General features: G+C 49.6%; 1 protein-coding gene across 19 annotated transcripts in view; it reads left to right on the forward strand.

Moving 5' to 3' along the window:
• The first annotated feature begins 2,071 nt into the window (after nt 1-2,071).
• Klc1 (kinesin light chain 1) overlaps nt 2,072-21,277 on the forward strand; it is a 47,983-nt gene continuing 28,777 nt past the window's right edge. For 14 of the 19 annotated variants that reach the window (XM_021179639.3, XM_029484486.2, XM_029484484.2 and 11 more), the window contains exons 1-5: nt 2,073-2,269; nt 15,892-16,153; nt 18,137-18,367; nt 19,639-19,717; nt 20,483-20,708. In XM_021179639.3, coding sequence (XP_021035298.1) covers nt 15,893-16,153; nt 18,137-18,367; nt 19,639-19,717; nt 20,483-20,708 — 797 coding nt within the window. In that variant the 5' untranslated portion in view covers nt 2,073-2,269; nt 15,892. Of the gene's footprint in view, nt 2,270-15,891; nt 16,154-18,136; nt 18,368-19,638; nt 19,718-20,482; nt 20,709-21,277 lie in introns of all 19 variants that reach the window. The other 5 variants (XM_021179631.3, XM_021179635.3, XM_021179634.3 and 2 more) reach the window with 1 other exon arrangement.

The raw sequence follows: 21,277 nt of genomic DNA on the forward strand, positions 1-21,277 counted from the left end.
ATGAAGAAAAAAGCAAGATGATACAGTGCTGGCTAGGTTCATGAAGGAGCCATTAAACAGGAGAGTTCAACCTCACCAGTCCAGTGACAGCGCCTTCCCTCCTCCCAGCTGTCCATGGTCCTGAGAGGTGCGGTATTGAGGCGGTAGGTTAACTGAGGGTAGGATTCCAGCAATTCCACTTTGGTGAGCTGTCACCGGTGCTGGGTGGCCTTTGGGTGGTATAGCTGCTTGTATGCCATCTTTGCTTCTGTAAATAACCCTAATCCCAATGGCTCATCAGGCTGGACTGGGATGGACTTCTTTGCTCTGTTGATGTCCCATTTGGGGGTGAACAGATATTTATATATCTTTCAAAGATTCATATTCATGTATGGGCGGGTGGGCCCATGTATGCAAGTGTCACAGAGGCCAGAAGAGGTCCACAGGTACACTGGAGCTGGAGTTAGAGGCTACTGTGGGCATTCACCCAATGTGCCTGCTGGAAACAGAACTCTAGTCCCCTGAAAGATCAGCAAGCATTCTTAACCGTTAGCCATCTCTTCTCTCCAGCCCCTGAAAGGATAGATGTCTCTTTATTTCTCCATGGGAAGTCACGCAACAGTCTAGGCAGGGGGGTGTTGAACTGGGTGTGGCAGAGAAAACTAAAGGACAGGTGAGGGCAGCTAGGGACAGGGTAAAGTGACGTTAGTACAACCAGGTCCTGTGGCCTTTGTAGACCAAGCCAAGGAGTTTTATGCCCGTGCTGAGAGTGATGTATGTCCGCAACAGGGTCAATTAGCTTGGTCTTCCCTCCTCCCCAACACAGCAGGGGTGCTCCTGTCTCAAGATTTAATTCTATGCTGGTTCCGTGGTCCTGTTCTTTCCTATATTTTGGGTGTCAGCACACTTTTCTGATCTTGGAGTTTGTTTGGGACATGTGCCGCTCCCTCATCACCCTGCCTGCTATTTTACTGTTTTCAACAAGTCAGATTCTGTTTGAGCTTGTTTTTTTCTCATTGGAATGGGAGCTGGCCAGCAGACACCTTCTGCCACTTTATGCACCTGGGTCTTCCCGTGAGAACCTTGAGAACTTAGTGGATATCAGTTGAAGGGGCAAAAGAACGAGATGATAAAGCTTGAACAAAGCAATGGCAGGGACAGATGAAACAAAAAAGCCCTTTGCTTCGCTGAAGAAGTGTGTGCATATACAGGACTCGGAGGGGCAGTGATTGACCCATGGGAAATAAATGGGCTCCCGCTTAGCCTACTCTTTTCTTTCCAACATCACCTGGGCAGGGGCCGTCATATGCTTTGTTCAGATGTATGGCAGTGGTTGAAGAGCCGGCGACACCCAACATCCAAGCAGCAGTTTGTGTGCTGGGGCAAGTGAAGCCTGCAGTAAAGACTGAACCCACAGCCTCTCCTTAGGCCAACATGGGCTGCTGCGCTCCCTCCCCACGGGAGCTGCCCCTTTATTGGCCAGCCTTTGAATTTTCTAGGAGGTCAAAGTAACTGGATCTGCTTGTTAAGACCAAAAGCACCTGCCTCCCTGATGTTGGTAGGTATAAGTGCAGGGTGGAGGACCGCAGCAGGTTCTGGGCAATACCATCAGAGGAGGGAAGCGGTTCCCAAAGTGGGGAGGCTGTGGGCATTCGCAACCCCTCCCCGTTAGTAATGCAACCGGGCCATTCTGGAAACGTCTAAAGGCACCTGGAGGGTTCCCAAGCCGGTGGCAGGCAAGCTCGGCCTTGTCACTGACTCAGCGTCCCCTCCAACCCGCTGCTGAGTCAGGCCTGCAGTTGGGGTGCCAGGCGGCTGTGCGAGGCTCAGGAGCAACCTGAGCTGGCAAGCCTGCCCTTTGGGCCAGGCTGGAGGTCGAGCGAGAGCTGCGGCCAGGAGCGAGCCGCAGAGGGTGGGTCCTGGCCGCCTGGCGATCTTCCCGTCCTCCACGGGTGGAGGCGCGGCGAGGGAAGCCTCCCGCTCTGAGGCCACCACACACGAATTAGAGGCTCCTGGAGAGCTCCGGGCTGCGGACCCCAGCCTCAGTTTCCCCTGAGCCCCGCCCGGCGGCGCGAGGGCGGGTGACGTCACGGCGCACAGCATTGTGGGGCGGGCGCGGCGCCGGCGACGCCATTTTCGGCGGCGGAGGGTGGCGCGAGGCTGCGGAGCGCGGGTCAGGGTGAGGATGCTGCGGGGCGGCTGCGGAGGCGCCGCTTGCTGCTGAGGCGGCTGGGCTCTGCGCGGCCTCGGCCTGTGACAGCGCGACGAGCGCGGCTCTCCCGATCGGACGGTGAGTGCGCGGCCCGGTCCCCGCCCCGCCCCGGGCTCCGCGCGGCTGGTGCGCAGTGCTCCAGACGCGGCCGCGACCCCTTCCCGCCTTCATCCTCCGGGCTGAGGCTTCTGGACCTTTCCGTCCACCGCCGCATCTGCACCCGGCCCTTCCAGGCTGCGATTTTACTCCTCCGCCCGAACCCAGTCCCCTCCCTGGCCTTTCCATCCCTGTCTGCACCCTGGGGTTCCCTCTCCGCTCCGCCCGCGCCCCTCCGTGCTCCGGTCTCTTGTCACCTCTGCCTGCGCGCCAGCAGTCTGCGGTCCTTGTCCTCTCTCAACCTGTGCACATCCAGGCAGGGGTTTCTGACCTTTCTCCGTCTGCGCCTTTCTAGGCTCGGGTCTCTTGTCACCTCTCTGCGCTCCTCCAGTCTGTGGTCCTTGTCCCCGTCTATCTGCGCCCCTGCTTTGGGTCCCTTTCCTGTCACTAGCTGCGCCCCTCCTGGCTGGGGTCTTTGTCGTCATCTCTCTGCCTGCACATCCAGGCTGAGGCTCTTCTCCCTTCCCTTCCTGTTCTGGTTCGGGTCCTATCCTATCTCTGCCTGTCCCTCTCTGAGTTGAGGTCCTTGTCCCTTCTTCGTCCGTGACCCTCTAGGTTTGGGGCTCAGCCCTCTGCCTGCACTCCAGGCTTCGGTTCCTGCCCCTTCTCTTCCACTCCCCTCCTGTGTCCCTCAGGCTTCTGTCCCATCTGTGTTCAGGGCCCCGCCCTGACTCGGGCCTCGGGGCGGGGGCGGCCTTCCAATGGCAGCTGTGGGCTTAAGGGACCCAAAGCCTGTCTGCTGAGGTCCCGAAGAGGTGGTGGTGGTGGTAGTGTGTGTGTTGGGGGTCAGCCGACTGGCTTTGTCTCAGGCCTCCCCGCCCTTCTAGCCCCCACCTCTCCCCGGCACCGCCCTGGGTGGCGTGCTGTCATGCTGTGGTCCATGGCCAGTGGCCAGCCAGTCTCTTTCTTTCAGTGGCCGGGTGTGAAATCTCCCTGGTGACCTGAATGTGCCCAGCCTGGAGTACTTTTCCTTGTTACATGTGGAGCCCCCTTCCCGTAAAAAAAAAAAAAAAAAATTAAGGTGTTAATAAAGTAATATTAATGTGTGACCGAGTGGATGGCATTATAATGAAGTTTGCAGGCTGTTTCCAGCTGTGTTGTGTTGGAATTGCCACTACCTGCTACTGTTATGTTATTAAATGGTGATCTGGTGTACTTGCAAAAATGAGGTCTTTAAAAAGCATGAGGACACGAAATTTATATACCATTTAAACTGCTGTGTTTTTGATTCTTTGCATTACTTAAATTCCAAGGCTCTTTATACAGTCTGACAAAGCCTTAGGTCAGAATTAGCCTGGAATGCTTTGTAATAGGACAGTGAAACCCCATTAGGAAACTAGACCAACCTTGAGTCTCCTAAGCACGCCATAGTTAGGGATCTTCTACCACGGACTGCCTACAGGCCTCAGTTGTGGTAGGAAATTTGACTTACTGTTCTTTGCACTACGTATTTGTAAGAATGCAATGATTCTATTTAAAATTTCATAGTGTGTGGTGTGTGGGAGGGCAGGCCCCTTCTAGATCATTAAAGAATGCAGCGTGTTGCAGTCCAGCCTGATGCTCTGGTGGAACCAAGAGGGGTGGGACCCGGTGGTGACCTCTCTGTAGCACCAGCATTGTGAGAGCGTGTGTGGTGAACACATAGCAGGGAGTGACAGTATATGCCTATAACCTGGACACACTTGGGATCCACAAATGCATAGCAAAATCTCAAAACAAAAATCCAAAGCAAGAAAAGCGTAGACTTGCGTGGAATCTGGACAGGGATTTTTTTCCAAGTGCAAAGACTGAAGAGGTGAGGTCTACACAGCTTAGATATTCTACAGCAAAGTCTCCAGGCTGAAGAAGGCACTCAGTGCTAGGGTAGTAGCCTACATTCGAAAGGTCCTGCTTCCTCAGTGCAAGAACAAACAAACCAAACATTACCCACAACTTAAATGTTTACATTAAGAAAGATTAATACGGGCTGGAGAGATGGCTCTGCGGTTAAGAGCGCTGACTGCTCTTCCAGAGGTCATGAGTTCAAATCCTAGCAACCACATGATGGGTCACAACCATCCGTAATGGGGTCCGATGCCCTCTTCTGGTGCGTCTAAAGACAGCCACAGTGTACTCATATGCATAAAATAAGTAAATAATTCTTTAAAAAAAGATTAATCCATTCTTGGGACTAGAGAGATGGCTCAGTTGTTAAGAGTAATTATTGTTCTTTCAGAGGGACCTGTGTTTGATTCTTAGCATCCAGAAACAGACAGCTCCTAATTGTCCCTAACTCCAATTCCAGGTAATCTGAGACCCTCTTCTGACGTCTGTGGTGCCCATGAGCACCATGCACGTGTACATGTAAACACTAACTCTTTTTTTTTAAGTTTTTTTTTTTTTTTTTTTAAGATTGATTCATTTATTATATGTAAGTACACTGTAGCTGTCTTCAGACGCTCCAGAAGAGGGAGTCAGATCTCATTAAGGATGGTTGTGAGCCATCATGTGGTTTCTGGGATTTGAACTCAGGACTTTCGGAAGAGCAGTCAGTGCTCTTAATCACTGAGCCATCTCACCAGCCAAACACTAACTCTTTTTTTTTTTTTTTTTAGGTTTTTTTCGAGACAGGGTTTCTCTGTATAGCCCTGGCTGTCCTGGCACTCACTTTGTAGACCAGGCTGGCCTCGAACTCAGAAATCCGCCTGCCTCTGCCTCCCGAGTGCTGGGATTAAAGGCGTGCGCCACCACGCCCGGCTCCCAAACACTAACTCTTAACACCCAAAAGAAAACATTTTTAAGCATGTTTTTTTTCAGGTTGGAAAAAGTGAAAACCTCTAAAGATCCATAAACAACCTCTAGACATGGTTGACTTAAAAGTACTAGAAAGGAGCCGGGCGTGGTGGCGCACGCCTTTAATCCCAGCACTCGGGAGGCAGAGGCAGGCGGATTTCTGAGTTCGAGGCCAGCCTGGGCTACAGAGTGAGTTCCAGGACAGCCACGACTACACAGAGAAACCCTGTCTCAAAAAAACCAAAAAAAAAAAAAGTACTAGAAAGAAAACCTGGAGTGACTTTTCTGAAGCCAGAAGTTCTTAATTGAGTGACTGTCAGAAAGCAGATTATGCAACAAGAAAGTGACTTGCATGCTGAGCAAGAGAGTGTCAAGTTTTAGAGCACAGAGTGAAAATGTTGAAGGCCGGGCATGGTGGCACAGGCGTTCTTGGAGGGCAGGGCAGAAGGATTGGGAGGCCAGCTTGTGCTACACAGAGTCTCCTTCAAACGAAGTAAGAAACAAAAAGAATAACGATGTTGGATTAGGACTGTGGAAGTGTGGGCTCGAGGGAGTGTTAAGTGCTGAGAATCCACTGTGCAGCACTGTACTATTAGGGATCCTGGTATGGGTAGTTCCCAAAAGAGTTCAGACCCAGTGTGAGTGGTGAGGAGGCTCTTGTTGGACAAATCAGAGGCAAGTGCAGATTGGCTATGTGTGGTGCTGACGGGAGGAAATAAGGCCTGAGTGGGTTGTGGTTGAGGCCTGTCCTAGCAGGGTGGGGGAGGGGAGGGGAGGCTAGGAAATGCTCCTGTGGTGGTAGGCAGAGCTAAGGAGGTGCTCCTGCTCTGCTCTGCAGTTGGAAGGAGAAGGCGGGAGGCAGGTGAGAAGAGAGCGGGCTTGGTGGTTAGAGCAGGAAGGTAAGGGCAGTGGTGCGGGCGGTGCTGTGCAGGGGCAAGCTGGTTAGGAAGCATCCACCTTAGTCTTGTGAGTGTTAGGACAGTGGCTGGAGGTGCAGAAGTGGCTGAGTTGGTGGTCAGTGGGAACTACAATGCAGTAGTCTGGGAGAGGCAGGCGGCGAGGGTTGGGGGACTCAGCATTGTGTCAGGGTGAGCCTGTGCACACCATGCCAGTGGACCATGAGTCAGCTACTGAAGTTCTCTGTAGTGTCCTGCTTGTCTCTCTGGCTGCTCTGACTCCACTACAGTGCAGCCAGGTGCACTGAGCTGAGATAAAGGCGGAGGTTCTGCCCCATCCTGCTGACCTTTCTAGGTAGTGCCCCCTACAGACAGCGCTGCACTTTATTATTATTATTATTATTATTATTATTATTATACATTTATGTGTATTAGCGTTTGTCTTCATGCATGCATGCATACTACATGTATACCTGGTGTCCGAGGCAACCAGAAAAGGCTCCCTCAGAGCTGAAGTTACCAATAGTTGTGAGCTGGGAACTGAACCTAGGTCCTCTGTAAAAGCAGCGCTGCTCTTTACTTCCAACTTGCTGCCAGCCCCTGGCCTACCTTCACTAACTTTGTTTTCTGTCTGTCTGCTCATGCATTCCTCGTCTCCGCAAGGGTGGCACCCATCCTTGCCTTCCTGGTCAGTGCTTGGTGCACAGTCAGCACTCACTAAGTGTTGGTTGAAGGAAGGCATTTAGAATAGCTTCTTTGGTTTTTGGTGACTCACTGGCTGGTGACACCCACCCTGTTATAGAGAATGGGGAGAGGACAAGATGATGTTTACTTTTGGATATGATAAATTCCAGGTGCTTGTGGGAGGCCCAGTGAACTAGCTAGAGATGCAGGCCTGGAGCTAAGACAGTAAGGCTGGAGATGGCGATGTGAGAGTGAATCAGCATTCCAGAGAGGGCCAGCTGTGCCATCACGCCGACTGCCTGGTGGAGAGCCCCTAAGGGAGACTGCCCTGGGACTTTGGGAGAAGAGGGTTGTCAAGACCAGCTGGACTGGGAGGTCTTCTGGATTTGGCCTCTAGGAGGTTACTGCTAACTATTCAGGGGTTTGCTGGGGGCTCCCCCTGCCCCCAGCCTCCTTGCACCTCGTAACAGGAGCTGAGGTACTTGGTATAAGAACCTACTTGCTGTCTGGGCATCCTGATGAGGGCTAAGCATGATGGTGCACACCTTTAATCCCAGCAGGAGGGAGGCAGTGGCAGGTGAATCTCTGTGAGTTTGTGGCCAGACTGGTCCTCAGAGTGAGTTCAGAGGACAGCCAGAGGACTATATGTAGGGAGACCCTGTCTCAAGCAAGCAAGCAAACAAACAACCCAAAGTAGTTAGTCCTCATGGTCTAGTGTGGTGGTGTACCCTACACCTCCAGCCCTTAAGAAGCTGAGGCAGAAGACTGAGTGCAAGGCCAGCCTAGATTACATCATGGCAAGGCGGTATCTCAGGGACTGAGCACGTCTGGGTGTGTGGCTCAGTGGTAGAGCGCTGGCCTGGTATGTACAAGACCTGGGTCAATCTCTATCACTCCACTCTAGTAAACATAAAACAAAAACCCTCAACAAGTCTGAAAATTGACTTGTGCTTTTGTTTTTACTAATATTTGGAGGTAAAAGTGAGTCATGTTTTTTGGATTTAGACAATAACACTGGAATAAATAAATAAATAATAAAGCCTTTTAAGGGAATTAAATGATTTCTTTGGTTCTAAAATATCCCCATTACCTCTGAGTTCTTTTGTTTGTTTTAAGTCAGGGTATCAGTATGTGGCCCTGGCTGACCTACAACTCAGCTTGTGTGGACCAGGCCAGCCTGGAACTCAGAGATCTTTCTGGCTCTGCCTCCTAAATGCTGGAATTGAAGGTGTGTGCCACCAAGCCGGCCTCTCGTTAGCTCAGTTTAAGCCATGGGTCTCCCCTGAGTTCTAATGCCTAGTGTGGACTCTTACTTACGTCCAGAGGCCTCTGCAGGTACCTCGCCCATGACTAGACTGAGCTTGGTGAAGTGGGTGCTGTGGTCCCTCTGTCCTCCTGACAGAGTGTGAGTTAATGAGACAGAGCAGGCTTTGGACAGTCCCTCAGTGCTTCCATGTCAGCCTTTGACACACATGTGCTTCTCAGAGTCTCAGCCTCATGTGAACGCTGGCACCATTTGCCTACAATTGAGACACCATCTCTCTGTGGAGCCCTGACTGTCCTGGAACTCACTATAGACCTGTTCAGGCTGGCCTGACCTCACAGAGATCCACCTGCCTCTGCTTCCCAAGTCTGGAATTAAAGGCTGAGTCACCACAACAGGCAAAAGCATTTTTAAAAACAAAAAAATCAAAATAGAACTCCATCATTTTCTTCCTTCCCTTCCTTCCCCTGAGCCCTTCCAATGTGCATTGCTCTCTCTCAAACTTACCACTTCTATTCTTTAAAAATTATTTCTTTTCGTTTTTTCTCTTTTTCTTTTCTTTTTTCTTTTTTTTTTTCGAGACAGGGTTTCTCTGTATAGCCCTGGCTGTCCTGGCACTCACTTTGTAGACCAGGCTGGCCTCGAACTCAGAAATCCACCTGCCTCTCCCTCCCGAGTGCTGGGATTAAGAAATTCTGTTTCTTTAAATTGTGTGTTCCTAAATATATAAATAGAAGCTACTTATTCCATATTGTATGTATGATTTCTTTGCTGATCACTACGTATTGGATAATCACTTGGGGAGGTAGGGTTCTTTGTGTGTGTGTGTGTGTGTGTGTGTGTGTGTGTGTGTGTGTTTAGACAGGGTATCACTAAGTAGCCCTGGCTGTCCTGGAACTCACTATGTGGACAAGGCTGGTTTTGAACTCACAGAGATCTGCCTCTGCCTCTCATTGCTAGGATTAAAGGCTTGAGTTACCACACCTGGCTCCTTTCCTTTCCTTTCCTTTCCTTTCCTTTCCTTTCCTTTCCTTTCCTTTCCTTTCCTTTCCTTTCCTTTCCTTTCCTTTCCTTTCCTTTCCTTTCCTTTCGCTTGCTTGCTTGCTTGCTTGCTTGCTTGCTTGCTTGTTTTTTTCCTTTTTGGCTTTTGATACAGGAACTCTGTACTTCTAGCTGTCAGATACCAAGATGGCCTTGAACTCACAGAGATCCACCTGTTTTCTGCCTCCTGGATGTTGTTAGGTCTAGAGGTGGATACCACTATGTCTATAACAAAAATCCTAGAAAGGCAAGCAGATGATCTTATTGTAACCATCTGTGGTGTTTGCAGGTAAACAGTTATAATGGCTGCTATTATAGGTCTTTTTTTTTTTTTAAGTGGAAAGATCCACTTTGGTTTTTCTAGACAGAATTTCTCTGTGTAACTGTGTATCCCTGGCTGTCCTGGAACTCACTCTGTAGACCAGGCTGGTCTTGAACTCAGAAATCCGCCTGCCTCTGCCTCCCGAGTGCTGGGATTAAAGGTGTGTACCACCACTGCCTGGCTAGTTTTTTTTTTATACACATTTTACTTTATAGATTCTTTTTTTTTTTTTTGCCATCATGGGTTCCTGGTGTGTGTGTGTGTGCGTGCGCGCCCGTGTGTGTTGTGCAGTGCCGTGACCCAGGTCTCATGTAACTCAGGTTGGTTTTTAGTTGCTGTGTGGTCAAGAGTGACCTTGAACTTGTGATCTTCCTGTCTTTACCTCCTGAGTACTGTGGCTGTAGACCTGTGTCACCTCTTCTAGTTTTATGGAGTGCTGGGTATTGAACCCTGGCCACTGGGCAACCACTGCACTACCGAGTTCCTTGAGTTCATTGTTAGGATTTACATTAGGAGAGGAGATGAAAGGATTAGTGCGGGTAGTTACAGACCGAGGTTAGACAGAGGAGATGCTGGCTGTGAAGGCTGAGAGTCCTGCAAGGGCTCTGCTGCTGATGCTCTGGAAATGCCTCGGTAGTATCCGGACCGTGCTGAGGCGTGAGCTCAGGACCTTCCGTATCAATGATGCTTTGTCACTGAGCTTCATTCCCAGCCCCGGAGTGATTCCTAAGAAAGGACAGGAGGCCAGAAAGTGTGAGTTTGTGGTCAGCCTAGGCTGGCTACTCCTTAAAAAAAAAAAAAAAAAAAAAAAAAAAAAAGAAAAAGAAAAAGAAAAAGAAAAAGACGGGCATTGGTAGCACAGGCTAGTAGTCCAGAGGGAGGTGGATCCCCTGAGTCTGTCTGTAGAGTGAGTTCCAGGCCACCCAGGGCCACCCAGAGAAACCCTGCTTCAAAAGCCAAACAACAAGGATGAGCAGGGAGTAGCTGGAGAGAGCGGTCACCATGGAAACAGTTATTTATTGACATCTTGTGAGCTAGGCTCTGTTTACTTTTTCAACTATTGTATGGTTGGTTTGGGAAAGACTGAGAGACTCTCCCTGAGACTCTTTAGTCTGTTGGCAACCGTTGTGTGGTTGCAGAGGCCTCTGCTCCCTGCTCTCCCATCTCTTGCTTCACTGAACTCATCACTGCATCCAGCAGTGACATTCCTGACAGCAGCTTTGCCTGTTTTCCCCTCTGACTTTTTGGTATTGTTTTGAGATGGAGTCTTGCTGTGTGGCCCCGGTTGGCTTTGAGCTCAGTGTACCACCAGGGTCCCTTTCTTACAGCCAAGCACCGAGCACCGTTCCTCTGTGGGCTGGGGCCACACTTTGTGTGCCTGTGTATTGATGAGTCTTTGAGTTGTTTCCACGTCTGCTGTTAGGAGTTGTGCATGTTTCTTTTTATCTGCCCAGCGTTTTACTTTTCAGAGCATTTGTGCGCAGCTCTTTGTGCAAGCATATGTCGCCTATGATCAGATGGGCCTGCCAGGTCTGTGTTTAATTTTGTCTTTTTGACACTTACCTCATTGAGCCCACAGTACACTGCGACACTGTAATCTAGTTCTAGACTGGTCATCTGTTTCTCCAAACACATAGCACCCGTCGCTCCCTCCAGACTATTCTCCGACTTGTGCTTGGTGCTGTTTGGGGTGACCGTCTGTGTACTGTGATAGTGCAATTGGGCCGTCTGTGACCTCAGCATCTCCTGGGTGCTGCTAGTGTCTGGTGGGTCCACTGGAAACACACAGAGCGTTTGGGAATGTCTTCTGTGCAGTACACGTCTCAAGACGTGCAAGAGTGTCCATGTTTTCTCTGTCCACCCCTTCCCCCAGCATGTACCTTCCTCTTTGCTGTGATGCTGGGATTTACCCAATATCTCAGCACTGCAGGCTGCCTGTGTGTCATCTCCCAGCTGCCCTTTGCTCTGTACTCATTCAGACCTGAATTTCTACCACATTCTCTCTCTCTTTCTCTCTCTTTGTCTCTCTCTCTTTTCAAGTGAGATGTAAGACACATTACATAAAATTCCCCATTTTTAATAAGTCCAATATCCGAATTAAGCTCCTAAAACACCAGGAGACCTGGTATGGTGACTCACTTTGATTTCAACGCTTGGTAAGCTGAGGCAGGAGGACTGCCGTGATTGTAATGAGTTTCAGTCAGCCCAGGCTACGGAGTGAGATGCTTTCTCAGGAGTGGGTCAGTGAAATTGTGTTGGCAAAGTGCTTGCCTAGGATGTAGGAAGACCTGGGTCAATCCCAGCTCCCCATAAACTGGGTGTGGTGATATACACTTGTAGTCTTAGCACTTGGAAGGTAAAATGATCATAAACTCAAGGCCGGGGCTGGGCATGATGGCTCAGCAAATACAAATGCTTGCCTGACAATCTGAGTTTGAGTCCTACAACCCATGGTAGTGTTGGAGTTCATCAAAAGACCCTCACTCACAAAGACCACATAGACCGCCATCGCTGCAAACCACAAGAGGATTTTTATTGATCCCACATATTGTGGACTCCCTTCTCAGCATGCAGGCCAGAGGAGAGACCCAGGACAAAGAAAGAACACACTTTTTATACCTTGTAAGGGACAGGTTTGAGCAGCAGGGTCTCTGGCTTATTCTCATTGGTGTAGCAGGTAGCCTTCTCAGGCATTGGTTGGTTTGCATAGTGACTGCCGCTGGCCCAGTGACTCACTTTGCCTGCCCCCATGGTGGGTTATTAGGATTTGCTCAGCAGAGCAATAGTACATTTTGAACTTAGGGGTCAGCTATTAACGTCACAGGGAATCCTAGCAAGGTCAGGGCGGTTTGTGGTCTTTTCTCAGAATTTAGTGTGGGGCAGGGGTAGGAGAATTCTTCTGAGGACTGTTATTTTTGTTATGGTTATTTCTCTGAGAACAGCTAATATTATTTTGGCAGCTACAAGCTTAATCATTTTGACCGACATAACTATGTTTTTACATTTGTTTAGTCAGCCAAGCGAGAGAGTGAGAGTGCACATGAGCTCATACACTTTTTCAAACGAAGTTCAAGTTCACCAGCTATGTGTGGAGTAGGAGGCTGGCATAGGCTAAACAGTTTTGGAGGGCATTTTCATACTTGTATTTTATGAAAATAAACCTGCAGGTCATTTCATGACTGTCATGGTTTCCACTTACACCATGGAGAGCTGAGACAAGCTGATGTGACTTGCGTTCCCTCCGCTCTAACCAAGGCTTCTCGACATCCTGTCCTGCACACATACCTGCTACACTAACACATATTTCACACTGCTTTCTGTTTGCCAGCAGGGGTGGGGTGTCTAACAGGCTAGAAGTCTAGACCTTCAAGGCTTTTCTTCAGATGCAGAAAGGATCTTTCTGCCACAATAAAAAAAAATAGACTAATGTAACAATGGACCAAGATTAGAACTTCTGAACACACTGAATTTGTTTTGTTTTGTTTTTGTTTTTCTGAAACAGGGTTTCTGTCCTGGAACTTGATCTGTAGACCAGGCTGGCCTCGAACTCAGAAATCCGCCTGCCTCTGCCTCCCGAGTGCTGGGATTAAAGGCGTGCGCCACCACCGCCCCACTGGATGACTTGTTTCAAAAACATGTTTCGTTAAATCTCCATGTAACCTCCATTTTTATGTGTGCGGTTGCTCTGCTTCCATGCATGCACACATGCATGCATGTGCATCACATCTGTGCAGTTCCTGCAGAGGCCGGAAGAAGGTGTCAGATTCCCCAGGATGAGTTAAAGACAGTCTCCCGGGGCTGGTGAGATGGCTCAGTGGGTAAGAGCACCCGACTGCTCTTCCGAAGGTCCAGAGTTCAAATCCCAGCAACCACATGGTGGCTCACAACCATCCGTAACGAGATCTGGCGCCCTCTTCTGGAGTGTCTGAAGACAGCTACAGTGTACTTACATATAATAAATAAATAAATCTTAAAAAAAAAAAAAAAAAGACAGTCTCCCATTGCCCTGATAGTGCTTGGCATGGGGCCAGGTCCTCAGAGAAGAACCCGTGCTGTTAACTGCGGAGCCCTTTCCCTAGCCCCACCCACTCCTCCTGTTCGGGTGATTTTGGTTTTGATTGTTGTTCGATTGTAGCTCAGGAAGGCCTCAGATTCATAGCAGCCCTCTTGCTTTGCTTCAGCTTCCCTGTGTTAGGGTTGCAGGTGTTAGACTCTGTGCCTTGCTTGTGTATTTTAGAAGAATGAGACGAACTCTGTGGGTAGGATTTACAAGGAGGCAAATTTCGCTTCAGGAAAAACAACGGGTATCTAACAAAGTGCTGGAGTAACCTGGCAAGAAGGTACTCAAAAAGTCGTGGAGTCCAGTCCTGAGCAGTGTGTCTGCAAGCCCAGGCTGGCTCACCAGGAATCGCCTCAGTCTTTATAGCAGGCTGGGAGATTGGGCAGTTACTGAAGAACTCCTGTGTCTGGTACCCTGAGACTATGCTCCTAACAGCCCCACAAGTGAGACTGCTGACTGCCGAGTCTCAGGAAGGCTGGGCTTAGTGCCTGTCTCCCCGGATTCACAGCCTGTCTCATACCCACACCCGTCTCATTTCTCAGGAACCCGATAGCCCCAAACCCTAAACACATTCTCTCCCATCAGGCTTGCTCTCTCTCTCTCTCTCTCTCTCTCTCTCTCTCTCTCTCTCTCTCTCTCGTGTGTGTGTGTGTGTGTGTGTGTGTGTGTGTGTGTGTGTCTTATGTCTGTGTGCTGGGGGATAGAGTGTGTGTGTGTGTGTGTGTGTGTGTGTGTGTGTCTTATGTCTGTGTGCTGGGGGATAGAACTCAGCCGTGGCTTGGCTTTAATGTGCAATGGTCTGTTGTGTTCTCCGGCAGCCCCTCAGCCCCCTTTCAGGCCTCAGGCTCAGCTTCTGTGGTCCCCCGCAGCCCACTGCCAGGCGTTGTCTCAGGACATGCTTTTTAGCTTGTGCTATCTATGGTCTCTGTGTCCCGAGGGCAGATTCTTACAGACATGGATTCCAGGGCCGAGCTTGAGAGTAAGTTTTGGTGTAATGCTTGGTTCATTTTGAATGGGAAAGAGCAAGCATTCATGCTTCACTCTTGGGAAGTTTAAGTGCTCGGCTCTCAGGTGAGGAGGACGGGACGGTCCGTATGCTTTTGTTCCTCACCCTCTAGTCCCGGTGCCCTGCCCTGCTCTTGGCTCGTGCTCCTGATTACACCTACAGGTCGATCTTCAACAAAAGCTGGTCCTTAGTGTCTTACTTAGTAAAATATACTGTACCAGGACTGGGACCTAGGCCAGGCCAGGAGAACGCCTGATTCTCAGTCATTTTCCAGTCAGCGTCCTCTCCTCCTCCTGTCTTGCCACACAGTGTACATTTACAACAGTGGCCTCGGAAGCCAAATAAGTGGACAGTGAGACAGTGAGTGCAGGGAGAACGTGGCCTCGGCTGGAGAGGTGGCTCCGCGACTAAGAGCACTGACTGCTTTTCTAGAGGTCCTGAGCTCAGTTCCCAGCAACCACTCACAGCCTGTCATGGGATCTGATGCCCTCTTCTGGCATGCAGATATACAGGCAGATAGAGCACTCACACATTTAAAAAAAAGAAAGAAAGAAAGAAAGAAAGAAAGAAAGAAAGAAAGAAAGGAAGGAAGAAAGAAAGGGAAAGGAAAGGAAGAAAGAAAGAGAACATGGCCTTGATAATTTTGTTTTTGGTCCTTTCATGTGTTCTGCAGTGGAAGAGGGGTTGTGCATGTGTGCGATCTTTTTTGAGACAGGGTTTCTCTGTGTAGCCCTGGCTGTCCTGAAACTCACTCTGTAGACCAGGCTGGCCTCAAACTCAGATCCACCTGCCTCTGCATCCTGAGTACTGGGATTAAAGGTGTATGTTACATATGAATAAATTTGTGGCAATTGATTATAAAAGTAATGTAGTCATCTTAGCTATGCCCCAAATCATTTTTCTAGAGAAATTGACAATACAGAAACTGGAGTCATCTTTATTTTGAGACTGCTCATGTTTTTATGGATTCCCAGGGTGCATTTGCTGTTTCTTTCCTGTCTGTCGAGCAGCTCTCCTCCATTGTTTGCCAGTAGCACCTTCAGTGGAAGGAGCTGGAGTCCCTATCTTTTTTTTTCTTGGTGTTTTGAAACAGGGTCCCTAACTATTCTGGAACTCACTCTACCAGGCTGGCCTCAAACTCACATATCTACTGGCTTCTGCCTCCCGAGTTCTGGGATTAAAGGTGTACACCACCACTGCCTGGCTAATAATTCTTAAAAATACTTACTTTTGTTTTGTGTGTATTGATATTTTGCCTGTGTGTGTGTGTTTGTGTCTGTGTACCACATATATACAGTGCCTGCAGAGGTTGGAAGAAGGCATTGAATCTCCTGGAATTGGAGTTACAGATCGTTGTAAGCTGCCATGTGGGTGCTGGGAACTGAATTGGGGGTCTCTTTAAGAGCAAGTGCTCTTAACCTCTGAGCCACCTCTCCAGCTTTGTCAGGTCTTTGCTGTTGAGGTTTTAACGGTGTGTCTGATTTTCTTCCCCGCCGCAGGATGTATGACAACATGTCCACAATGGTGTACATAAAGGAAGAGAAGCTGGAGAAGCTCACGCAGGATGAGATCATCTCCAAGACCAAGCAAGTGATCCAGGGGCTGGAAGCCCTGAAGAACGAGCACAACTCCATCCTGCAGAGTTTGCTGGAGACGCTGAAGTGCTTGAAGAAGGATGACGAGAGCAACCTGGTGGAAGAGAAGTCCAGCATGATCCGCAAGTCCCTGGAGATGCTGGAGCTTGGCCTGAGCGAGGCGCAGGTACCAGTGACCGCCACTCAGTCAGCGCGCAGCAACCGCAGGACCACGTTACTTTGAGTCCTTGGATCTGACAGAGATGAGATCAGTGGATTCGTATGTGCTCCCCTGAAGGCCCGTGGCCCTGTCAGTAAAGCCAGTTAACATTCAGCACTCTGGCTGGCCAGTGGTGGCTCACAACTTTAATCCCAGCACTCAGGAGGCAGAAGCAGGCAGATCTGTCTGAGTTTGAGACCAGCCTGGTCTACAGAGCAAGTTCCAGGACAGTCAGGATCACACAGAGAAACCCTGTCTTGAAAACCCAACCCACCAACCCACCCACCCACCCCTCGGCATCTCTGCATTGGAGCTGGGCGTCGTCCCTAGTGTTTTACTTGTACAGTTAGTGAATGAGCAAGAGGCAGACTTCTGCATCACCAGTTTTGCCTTTTATAAAGAAAAGTCACCACCTAGATTCCAGTTTAAAATTTTCCATCTTCGCTTTGGTATATTAGTTATAAACCACAGCTTCCCTTGTGTTGTGTTAAACTATTCTGGGGAGGAACCCAGGGTCTCATATGAGCCTATTGTCTCCCCCAAGTTCTGTGGTTTTTATTTGTTTGTTTTTTTAATATATGTATATACATATATATATATATATATATATCCATCCATCTGCCTGTCTGTCATCCATCCATCTATCCATCTGTCTGTCTGTCTGTCTATCTATGTAACTTTTTTTTTTTTTTTTTTTTTGAGACAGGGTTTCTCTGTGTAGCCCTGGCTGTCCTGGAACTCACTCTGTAGACCAGGCTGGCCTGGAACTCAGAGATCTACTTGCCTCTGCCTCCCAAGTGCTGGGATTAAAGGCGTGCGCCACCACCGCCCAGCTCTATGTAACTGTTGTGACAAGGTCTCTTTCTGTATAGTTTGGCTATCCTGGAACTCTATGAAGTTCCAAGCTGGCCTCAAACTCACAGAGATCTGCCTACCTCTTCCTCTGCCAGGTTTAAAGACCGGTACTACTTTGCCAGGCTTAGCTATTTTGTGTGTGGTGCGCACATTCTTGCCATGGTCTGCACGTGGAGGTTAGAGATCAATCCATGGGAAACTACCACATGGGTCCCAGGGTCGGACTCAGGTCACCAGGCTTGGTGGCAGACTCCTTAACCTGTTTGCCCACCTCTGGTTCTGTTGTTGAAAGATGGTAGGAATGTGGAAACATTTTTTTTTTTTTTCTTGTTAGATGATAGGTTTTAATCAAGAAAGTAAGAAAAAGCCTTCCTTCTGGTGTTTCATGTTTTATACCTAGGAAGATGGTGACCCACTTACTATGCCGTGACCAGGACCAGTAGACACATGGTCTGCAGAGGGCACAGGCTGAAGCCCCTCTGCCTTCCTCTGCTCCTTTTTGTTTTTTTTTGGTTTTTCGAGACAGGGTTTCTCTGTTTTTTTTTTGTATTTTGTTTTTTTTTGTTTTTGTTTTTTCGAGTCTTTTTTGTCTTAGTATGGCTGGAAGTGTGCGGTACTTCAGTAGTTGTTGGTAGCTACGGGATTCTTCCCCTGCCTTAGTGGTAAGGACGACTTACATGCTGCCCTCCCCTGCTCTACCACTGGCCCCTCCTCTACCTGCACTGTAAACGGAAATGTGCAAAGGTAGGCTGGCTGGTCCACATAGAAGTGGGACGCATGAGAAGAGGAGATGCTCTCACAGAGAGGCGGGTTGTAGATGTGCCAGGCTATGGTCCTGTGTCCTGTGACACTCAAGTGTGTGGTCTGTGAGGCTTATGGTCCTGTGACACTCATTTCAGTGTGATCTGTGCCAAGGGTAAAGGAGAATCCAGTGTGATCTGTGCCAAGGGTAAAAGGAGGAATAAAGGGCAGATCTTGTTTATGTGCACACACAGAATGGTTTTTGTAAATGTGATTTGGAACCGCAAGGCACGTGTGTGTTCCGGGCTCTCCTCCAAAGGCGTGCTGCAGTGTGTAAACGTCTCTTCTGATCAGGTGATGATGGCGCTGTCCAATCACCTGAATGCTGTGGAGTCCGAGAAGCAGAAGCTCCGCGCTCAGGTTCGACGTCTGTGCCAGGAGAACCAGTGGCTGCGGGATGAGCTGGCCAACACGCAGCAGAAGTTGCAGAAGAGCGAGCAGTCGGTGGCACAGCTGGAGGAGGAGAAGAAACACCTGGAGTTCATGAACCAGCTGAAGAAGTATGACGACGACATCTCCCCCTCGGTGAGTGCTCGGCCGCCCGCCTCGCTCTGCTCAGGCCGTGTCCATAGGCTGTCTAAGAGCAGATCTCAGCCAGGTAATCCAGTAACCCCACGTCTAAACCGTCGCTCTGGGAGGCAGGGGCAGAGGGGCAGAGGCAGGAGGTTTGCTGCAAGTTCAAGGCTAGCCTGGTGAGTACCAGGCCAGCCAGACCTACATAGCGAGAGCCACCCTGGAAGAAGAACAGAGTATAAGGCTCCTTGGTGCTTCTGACTGGGCATTGCTCTTGAGCTGTGCTCGTAGGTTGGATCTAGTGACTGGTGTTTTGTGCTCAGAGCTGCAGGCTCGGCTTTCCAGTAGATGAGGTGTGTTGCGTTGGGTGGGTGCTTGCTCGTACTGGCTTGGTTGGTAGGCGGCTCGTGTTGTGGTGTGTTGTGTAGGCGTGTGTCGGTGATGGAGATGGGACGCAGACCTCTGCCATGCAGATGCTTTCCACTGGGCACAGCCCTGATGCTTGTCCCCTCTTGGCTGTCACATCTCATAAAACGGTTCTTCATCTCCCATGGTCTCTGCATCTTTGAAGGATGCGTTATTCATCCTAGGGGATGTTTTCACCGGGAGATTTGCTTTCCTGTTCCCCTCTGCATTGGCGGTGCTGTCGCCAATGGTGACGCGCATTTGTTCCCTCATCAGGCCAGGGCGTTGGCTTTCCTCACTGTCTCTGCCTGGGCACTGAGAGGAATCTGTTGGAGTTATGATGTAAAACTGACAGGCCCTTAGCTCCTCTGTAGGAATGGCATGAGGGAGCTCCTCCCCCTGTTGCTTTGGGAATTATAAATACACCATTTTTTCCCTGCCACTAATTTTGGATTTCCAGCAAGACTTTGCTTGTCTGCTAGAACTTCACCTGAACACAGCCAAAGAATCTAAGGTCTAGAAATGCAGTCAGGATCTGCCTGTTTTTTCAGGCAATGGCCTACAGTTAGGTTTCCTCAGTTCTAATCTATCCAACCCTCTTTGGCTCCTTCGATTTGTTTCTTTTTGGGGGGTGGCGGGGGGGGTGTGGATAGGGGTGGTTACCTACCCACAGGCCTTGCCCAAGGTAGGCAAGTTTAGTAAACTCATTGCTCTTTACTGAGCTGCTGGGTAAGCCACACTCAGATTGTCATACTCTGAACTGTAAAAAACTGGCTGTCTTGCCTGGTCTGTAGTAAGTAAAAAGGAATTTTATGTTAAGAGATTTGCAGGCAGCATGGGGGTTCTCCAGAGTGAAGGACGCGCTGGGTCTCTTGTAGGAGGACAAAGACCCTGATTCCACCAGAGAGCCGCTGGATGACCTCTTCCCAAATGACGAGGACGAACCAGGACAAGGAAGTGAGTAGCGAGGATGTGACCGTGTCGTTCAATGTGGAGTAGTGTGGGGCCGCTTCCTCTCTGAGGACAGTCCTGCCCTGGCATACTTAGCTTGTGAGACTACTATATATTTATATTTACTCACTCGAGGTCTCACATGGTAGCCCAGGGTGGCCTTTTTTTTTAAGATTAAAAATTTTTATTTCATGTGTATGAGTGTTTCATTTGCATGTATGTATATGTACCAGGTGGGTGTCTGGTGCCTACAGAGGTCAGAAGAGGGTGGCAGAGCCCCTAGAAATGGAATTACAGCTGGTTGTGAGCTGCCATGTACGTGCTGGGAACTGAACCCCAGTCCTTTGCAGGAGCAGTAAGTGTGTGCTCTAACCACTGAACTATCTTTCCAGCCCTAGACCTGAGACTCTCCGTTCTTTTGCCTCATCCTCTCTAATTTTGGGATTATAGGTGTGTGCCACCATACCTGGGAGATTGCCTCTGTCTTTCCCAAACTTTATAGTAGTTAGTGTGTGGTGGGATGTTAGTTAGTATATAGGCGTGGGTCTTTGCAGGGTTAAAGAAGTCAGAGGACCTACCCTTTCTGTTCTCCCTTGGAGGAATCCTGTGGTGGTGTCAGTCCGCAGCACACTGTTCCCGACGGGCTGTTTCTCTTGGCTTGCTCATGGGTCCCCAGGAGACTATGGGCTAGCATATGCACTGACTGGAGCTAGGGTGCTGTCCATGTGTTAGCCACTCTGTCCTAACCACGGCCGTGTACCTTCTCTGCAGTCCAGCAGCAGCACAGCAGTGCTGCGGCTGCCGCCCAGCAGGGCGGCTATGAGATCCCTGCAAGGCTGCGCACGCTCCACAACTTGGTGATCCAGTATGCTTCACAGGGGCGTTACGAGGTGGCGGTGCCACTCTGCAAGCAGGCCCTGGAGGATCTGGAGAAGACTTCCGGCCACGACCACCCCGACGTGGCCACCATGCTCAACATCTTGGCCCTGGTGTACAGGCTAGTCTTTGGGTTACTGCATTGAACTTTCTGAGAGGCAGTGTTTCATGAGCCTCTATGAAACAGCTTTCCAGCCTTCCTATCTGCTTCAGACAGCTAGCAGTTGATCTAGAATGTTCAGCCAGCTTGGTGGCAGGGGTCTCGCAGGACCAGCCAGGTGCTCTCTGTAGCTCCGGGCCAGCTCTGCCTGAGTAGCCCTTTTGCCCTCTGCACTGACCAACTCAGTCACTTCGACTTCTTTAAAATCAGTTTTATTTTATGTATGTGAGTGTTTGGCCTGTGTGTGTCTGTGTAATTACAGGAAAAACACTCACACACTTAATATAAAAAATTCCCCCCTTAGGATAATCTCCTGAAACGGGTTCTCTTTAAAGCTTTGATGGTTCTGCCCAGCTGCTCTGTAGAGGGGTGGTGCCCTTTGTGCTCCTGCCACGGTGCCCCTGTGTGGGCAGTGCAGGTTCTTTCTTCCTTCCTGTCAGGGAGTGAGTGAGGTGTTTCACTGTGCCTTTCCTTAAGTGGATATTTAAAGTCATCTGCACTCTCCTTGGAATTTTACTGAAGGGATTTAC

This window comes from Mus caroli, unplaced genomic scaffold (genome assembly GCF_978045245.1).
Source record: "Mus caroli unplaced genomic scaffold, Mus_caroli_1 scaffold_14, whole genome shotgun sequence".
In the NCBI taxonomy this organism is placed as follows: Eukaryota; Metazoa; Chordata; class Mammalia; order Rodentia; family Muridae; genus Mus; species Mus caroli.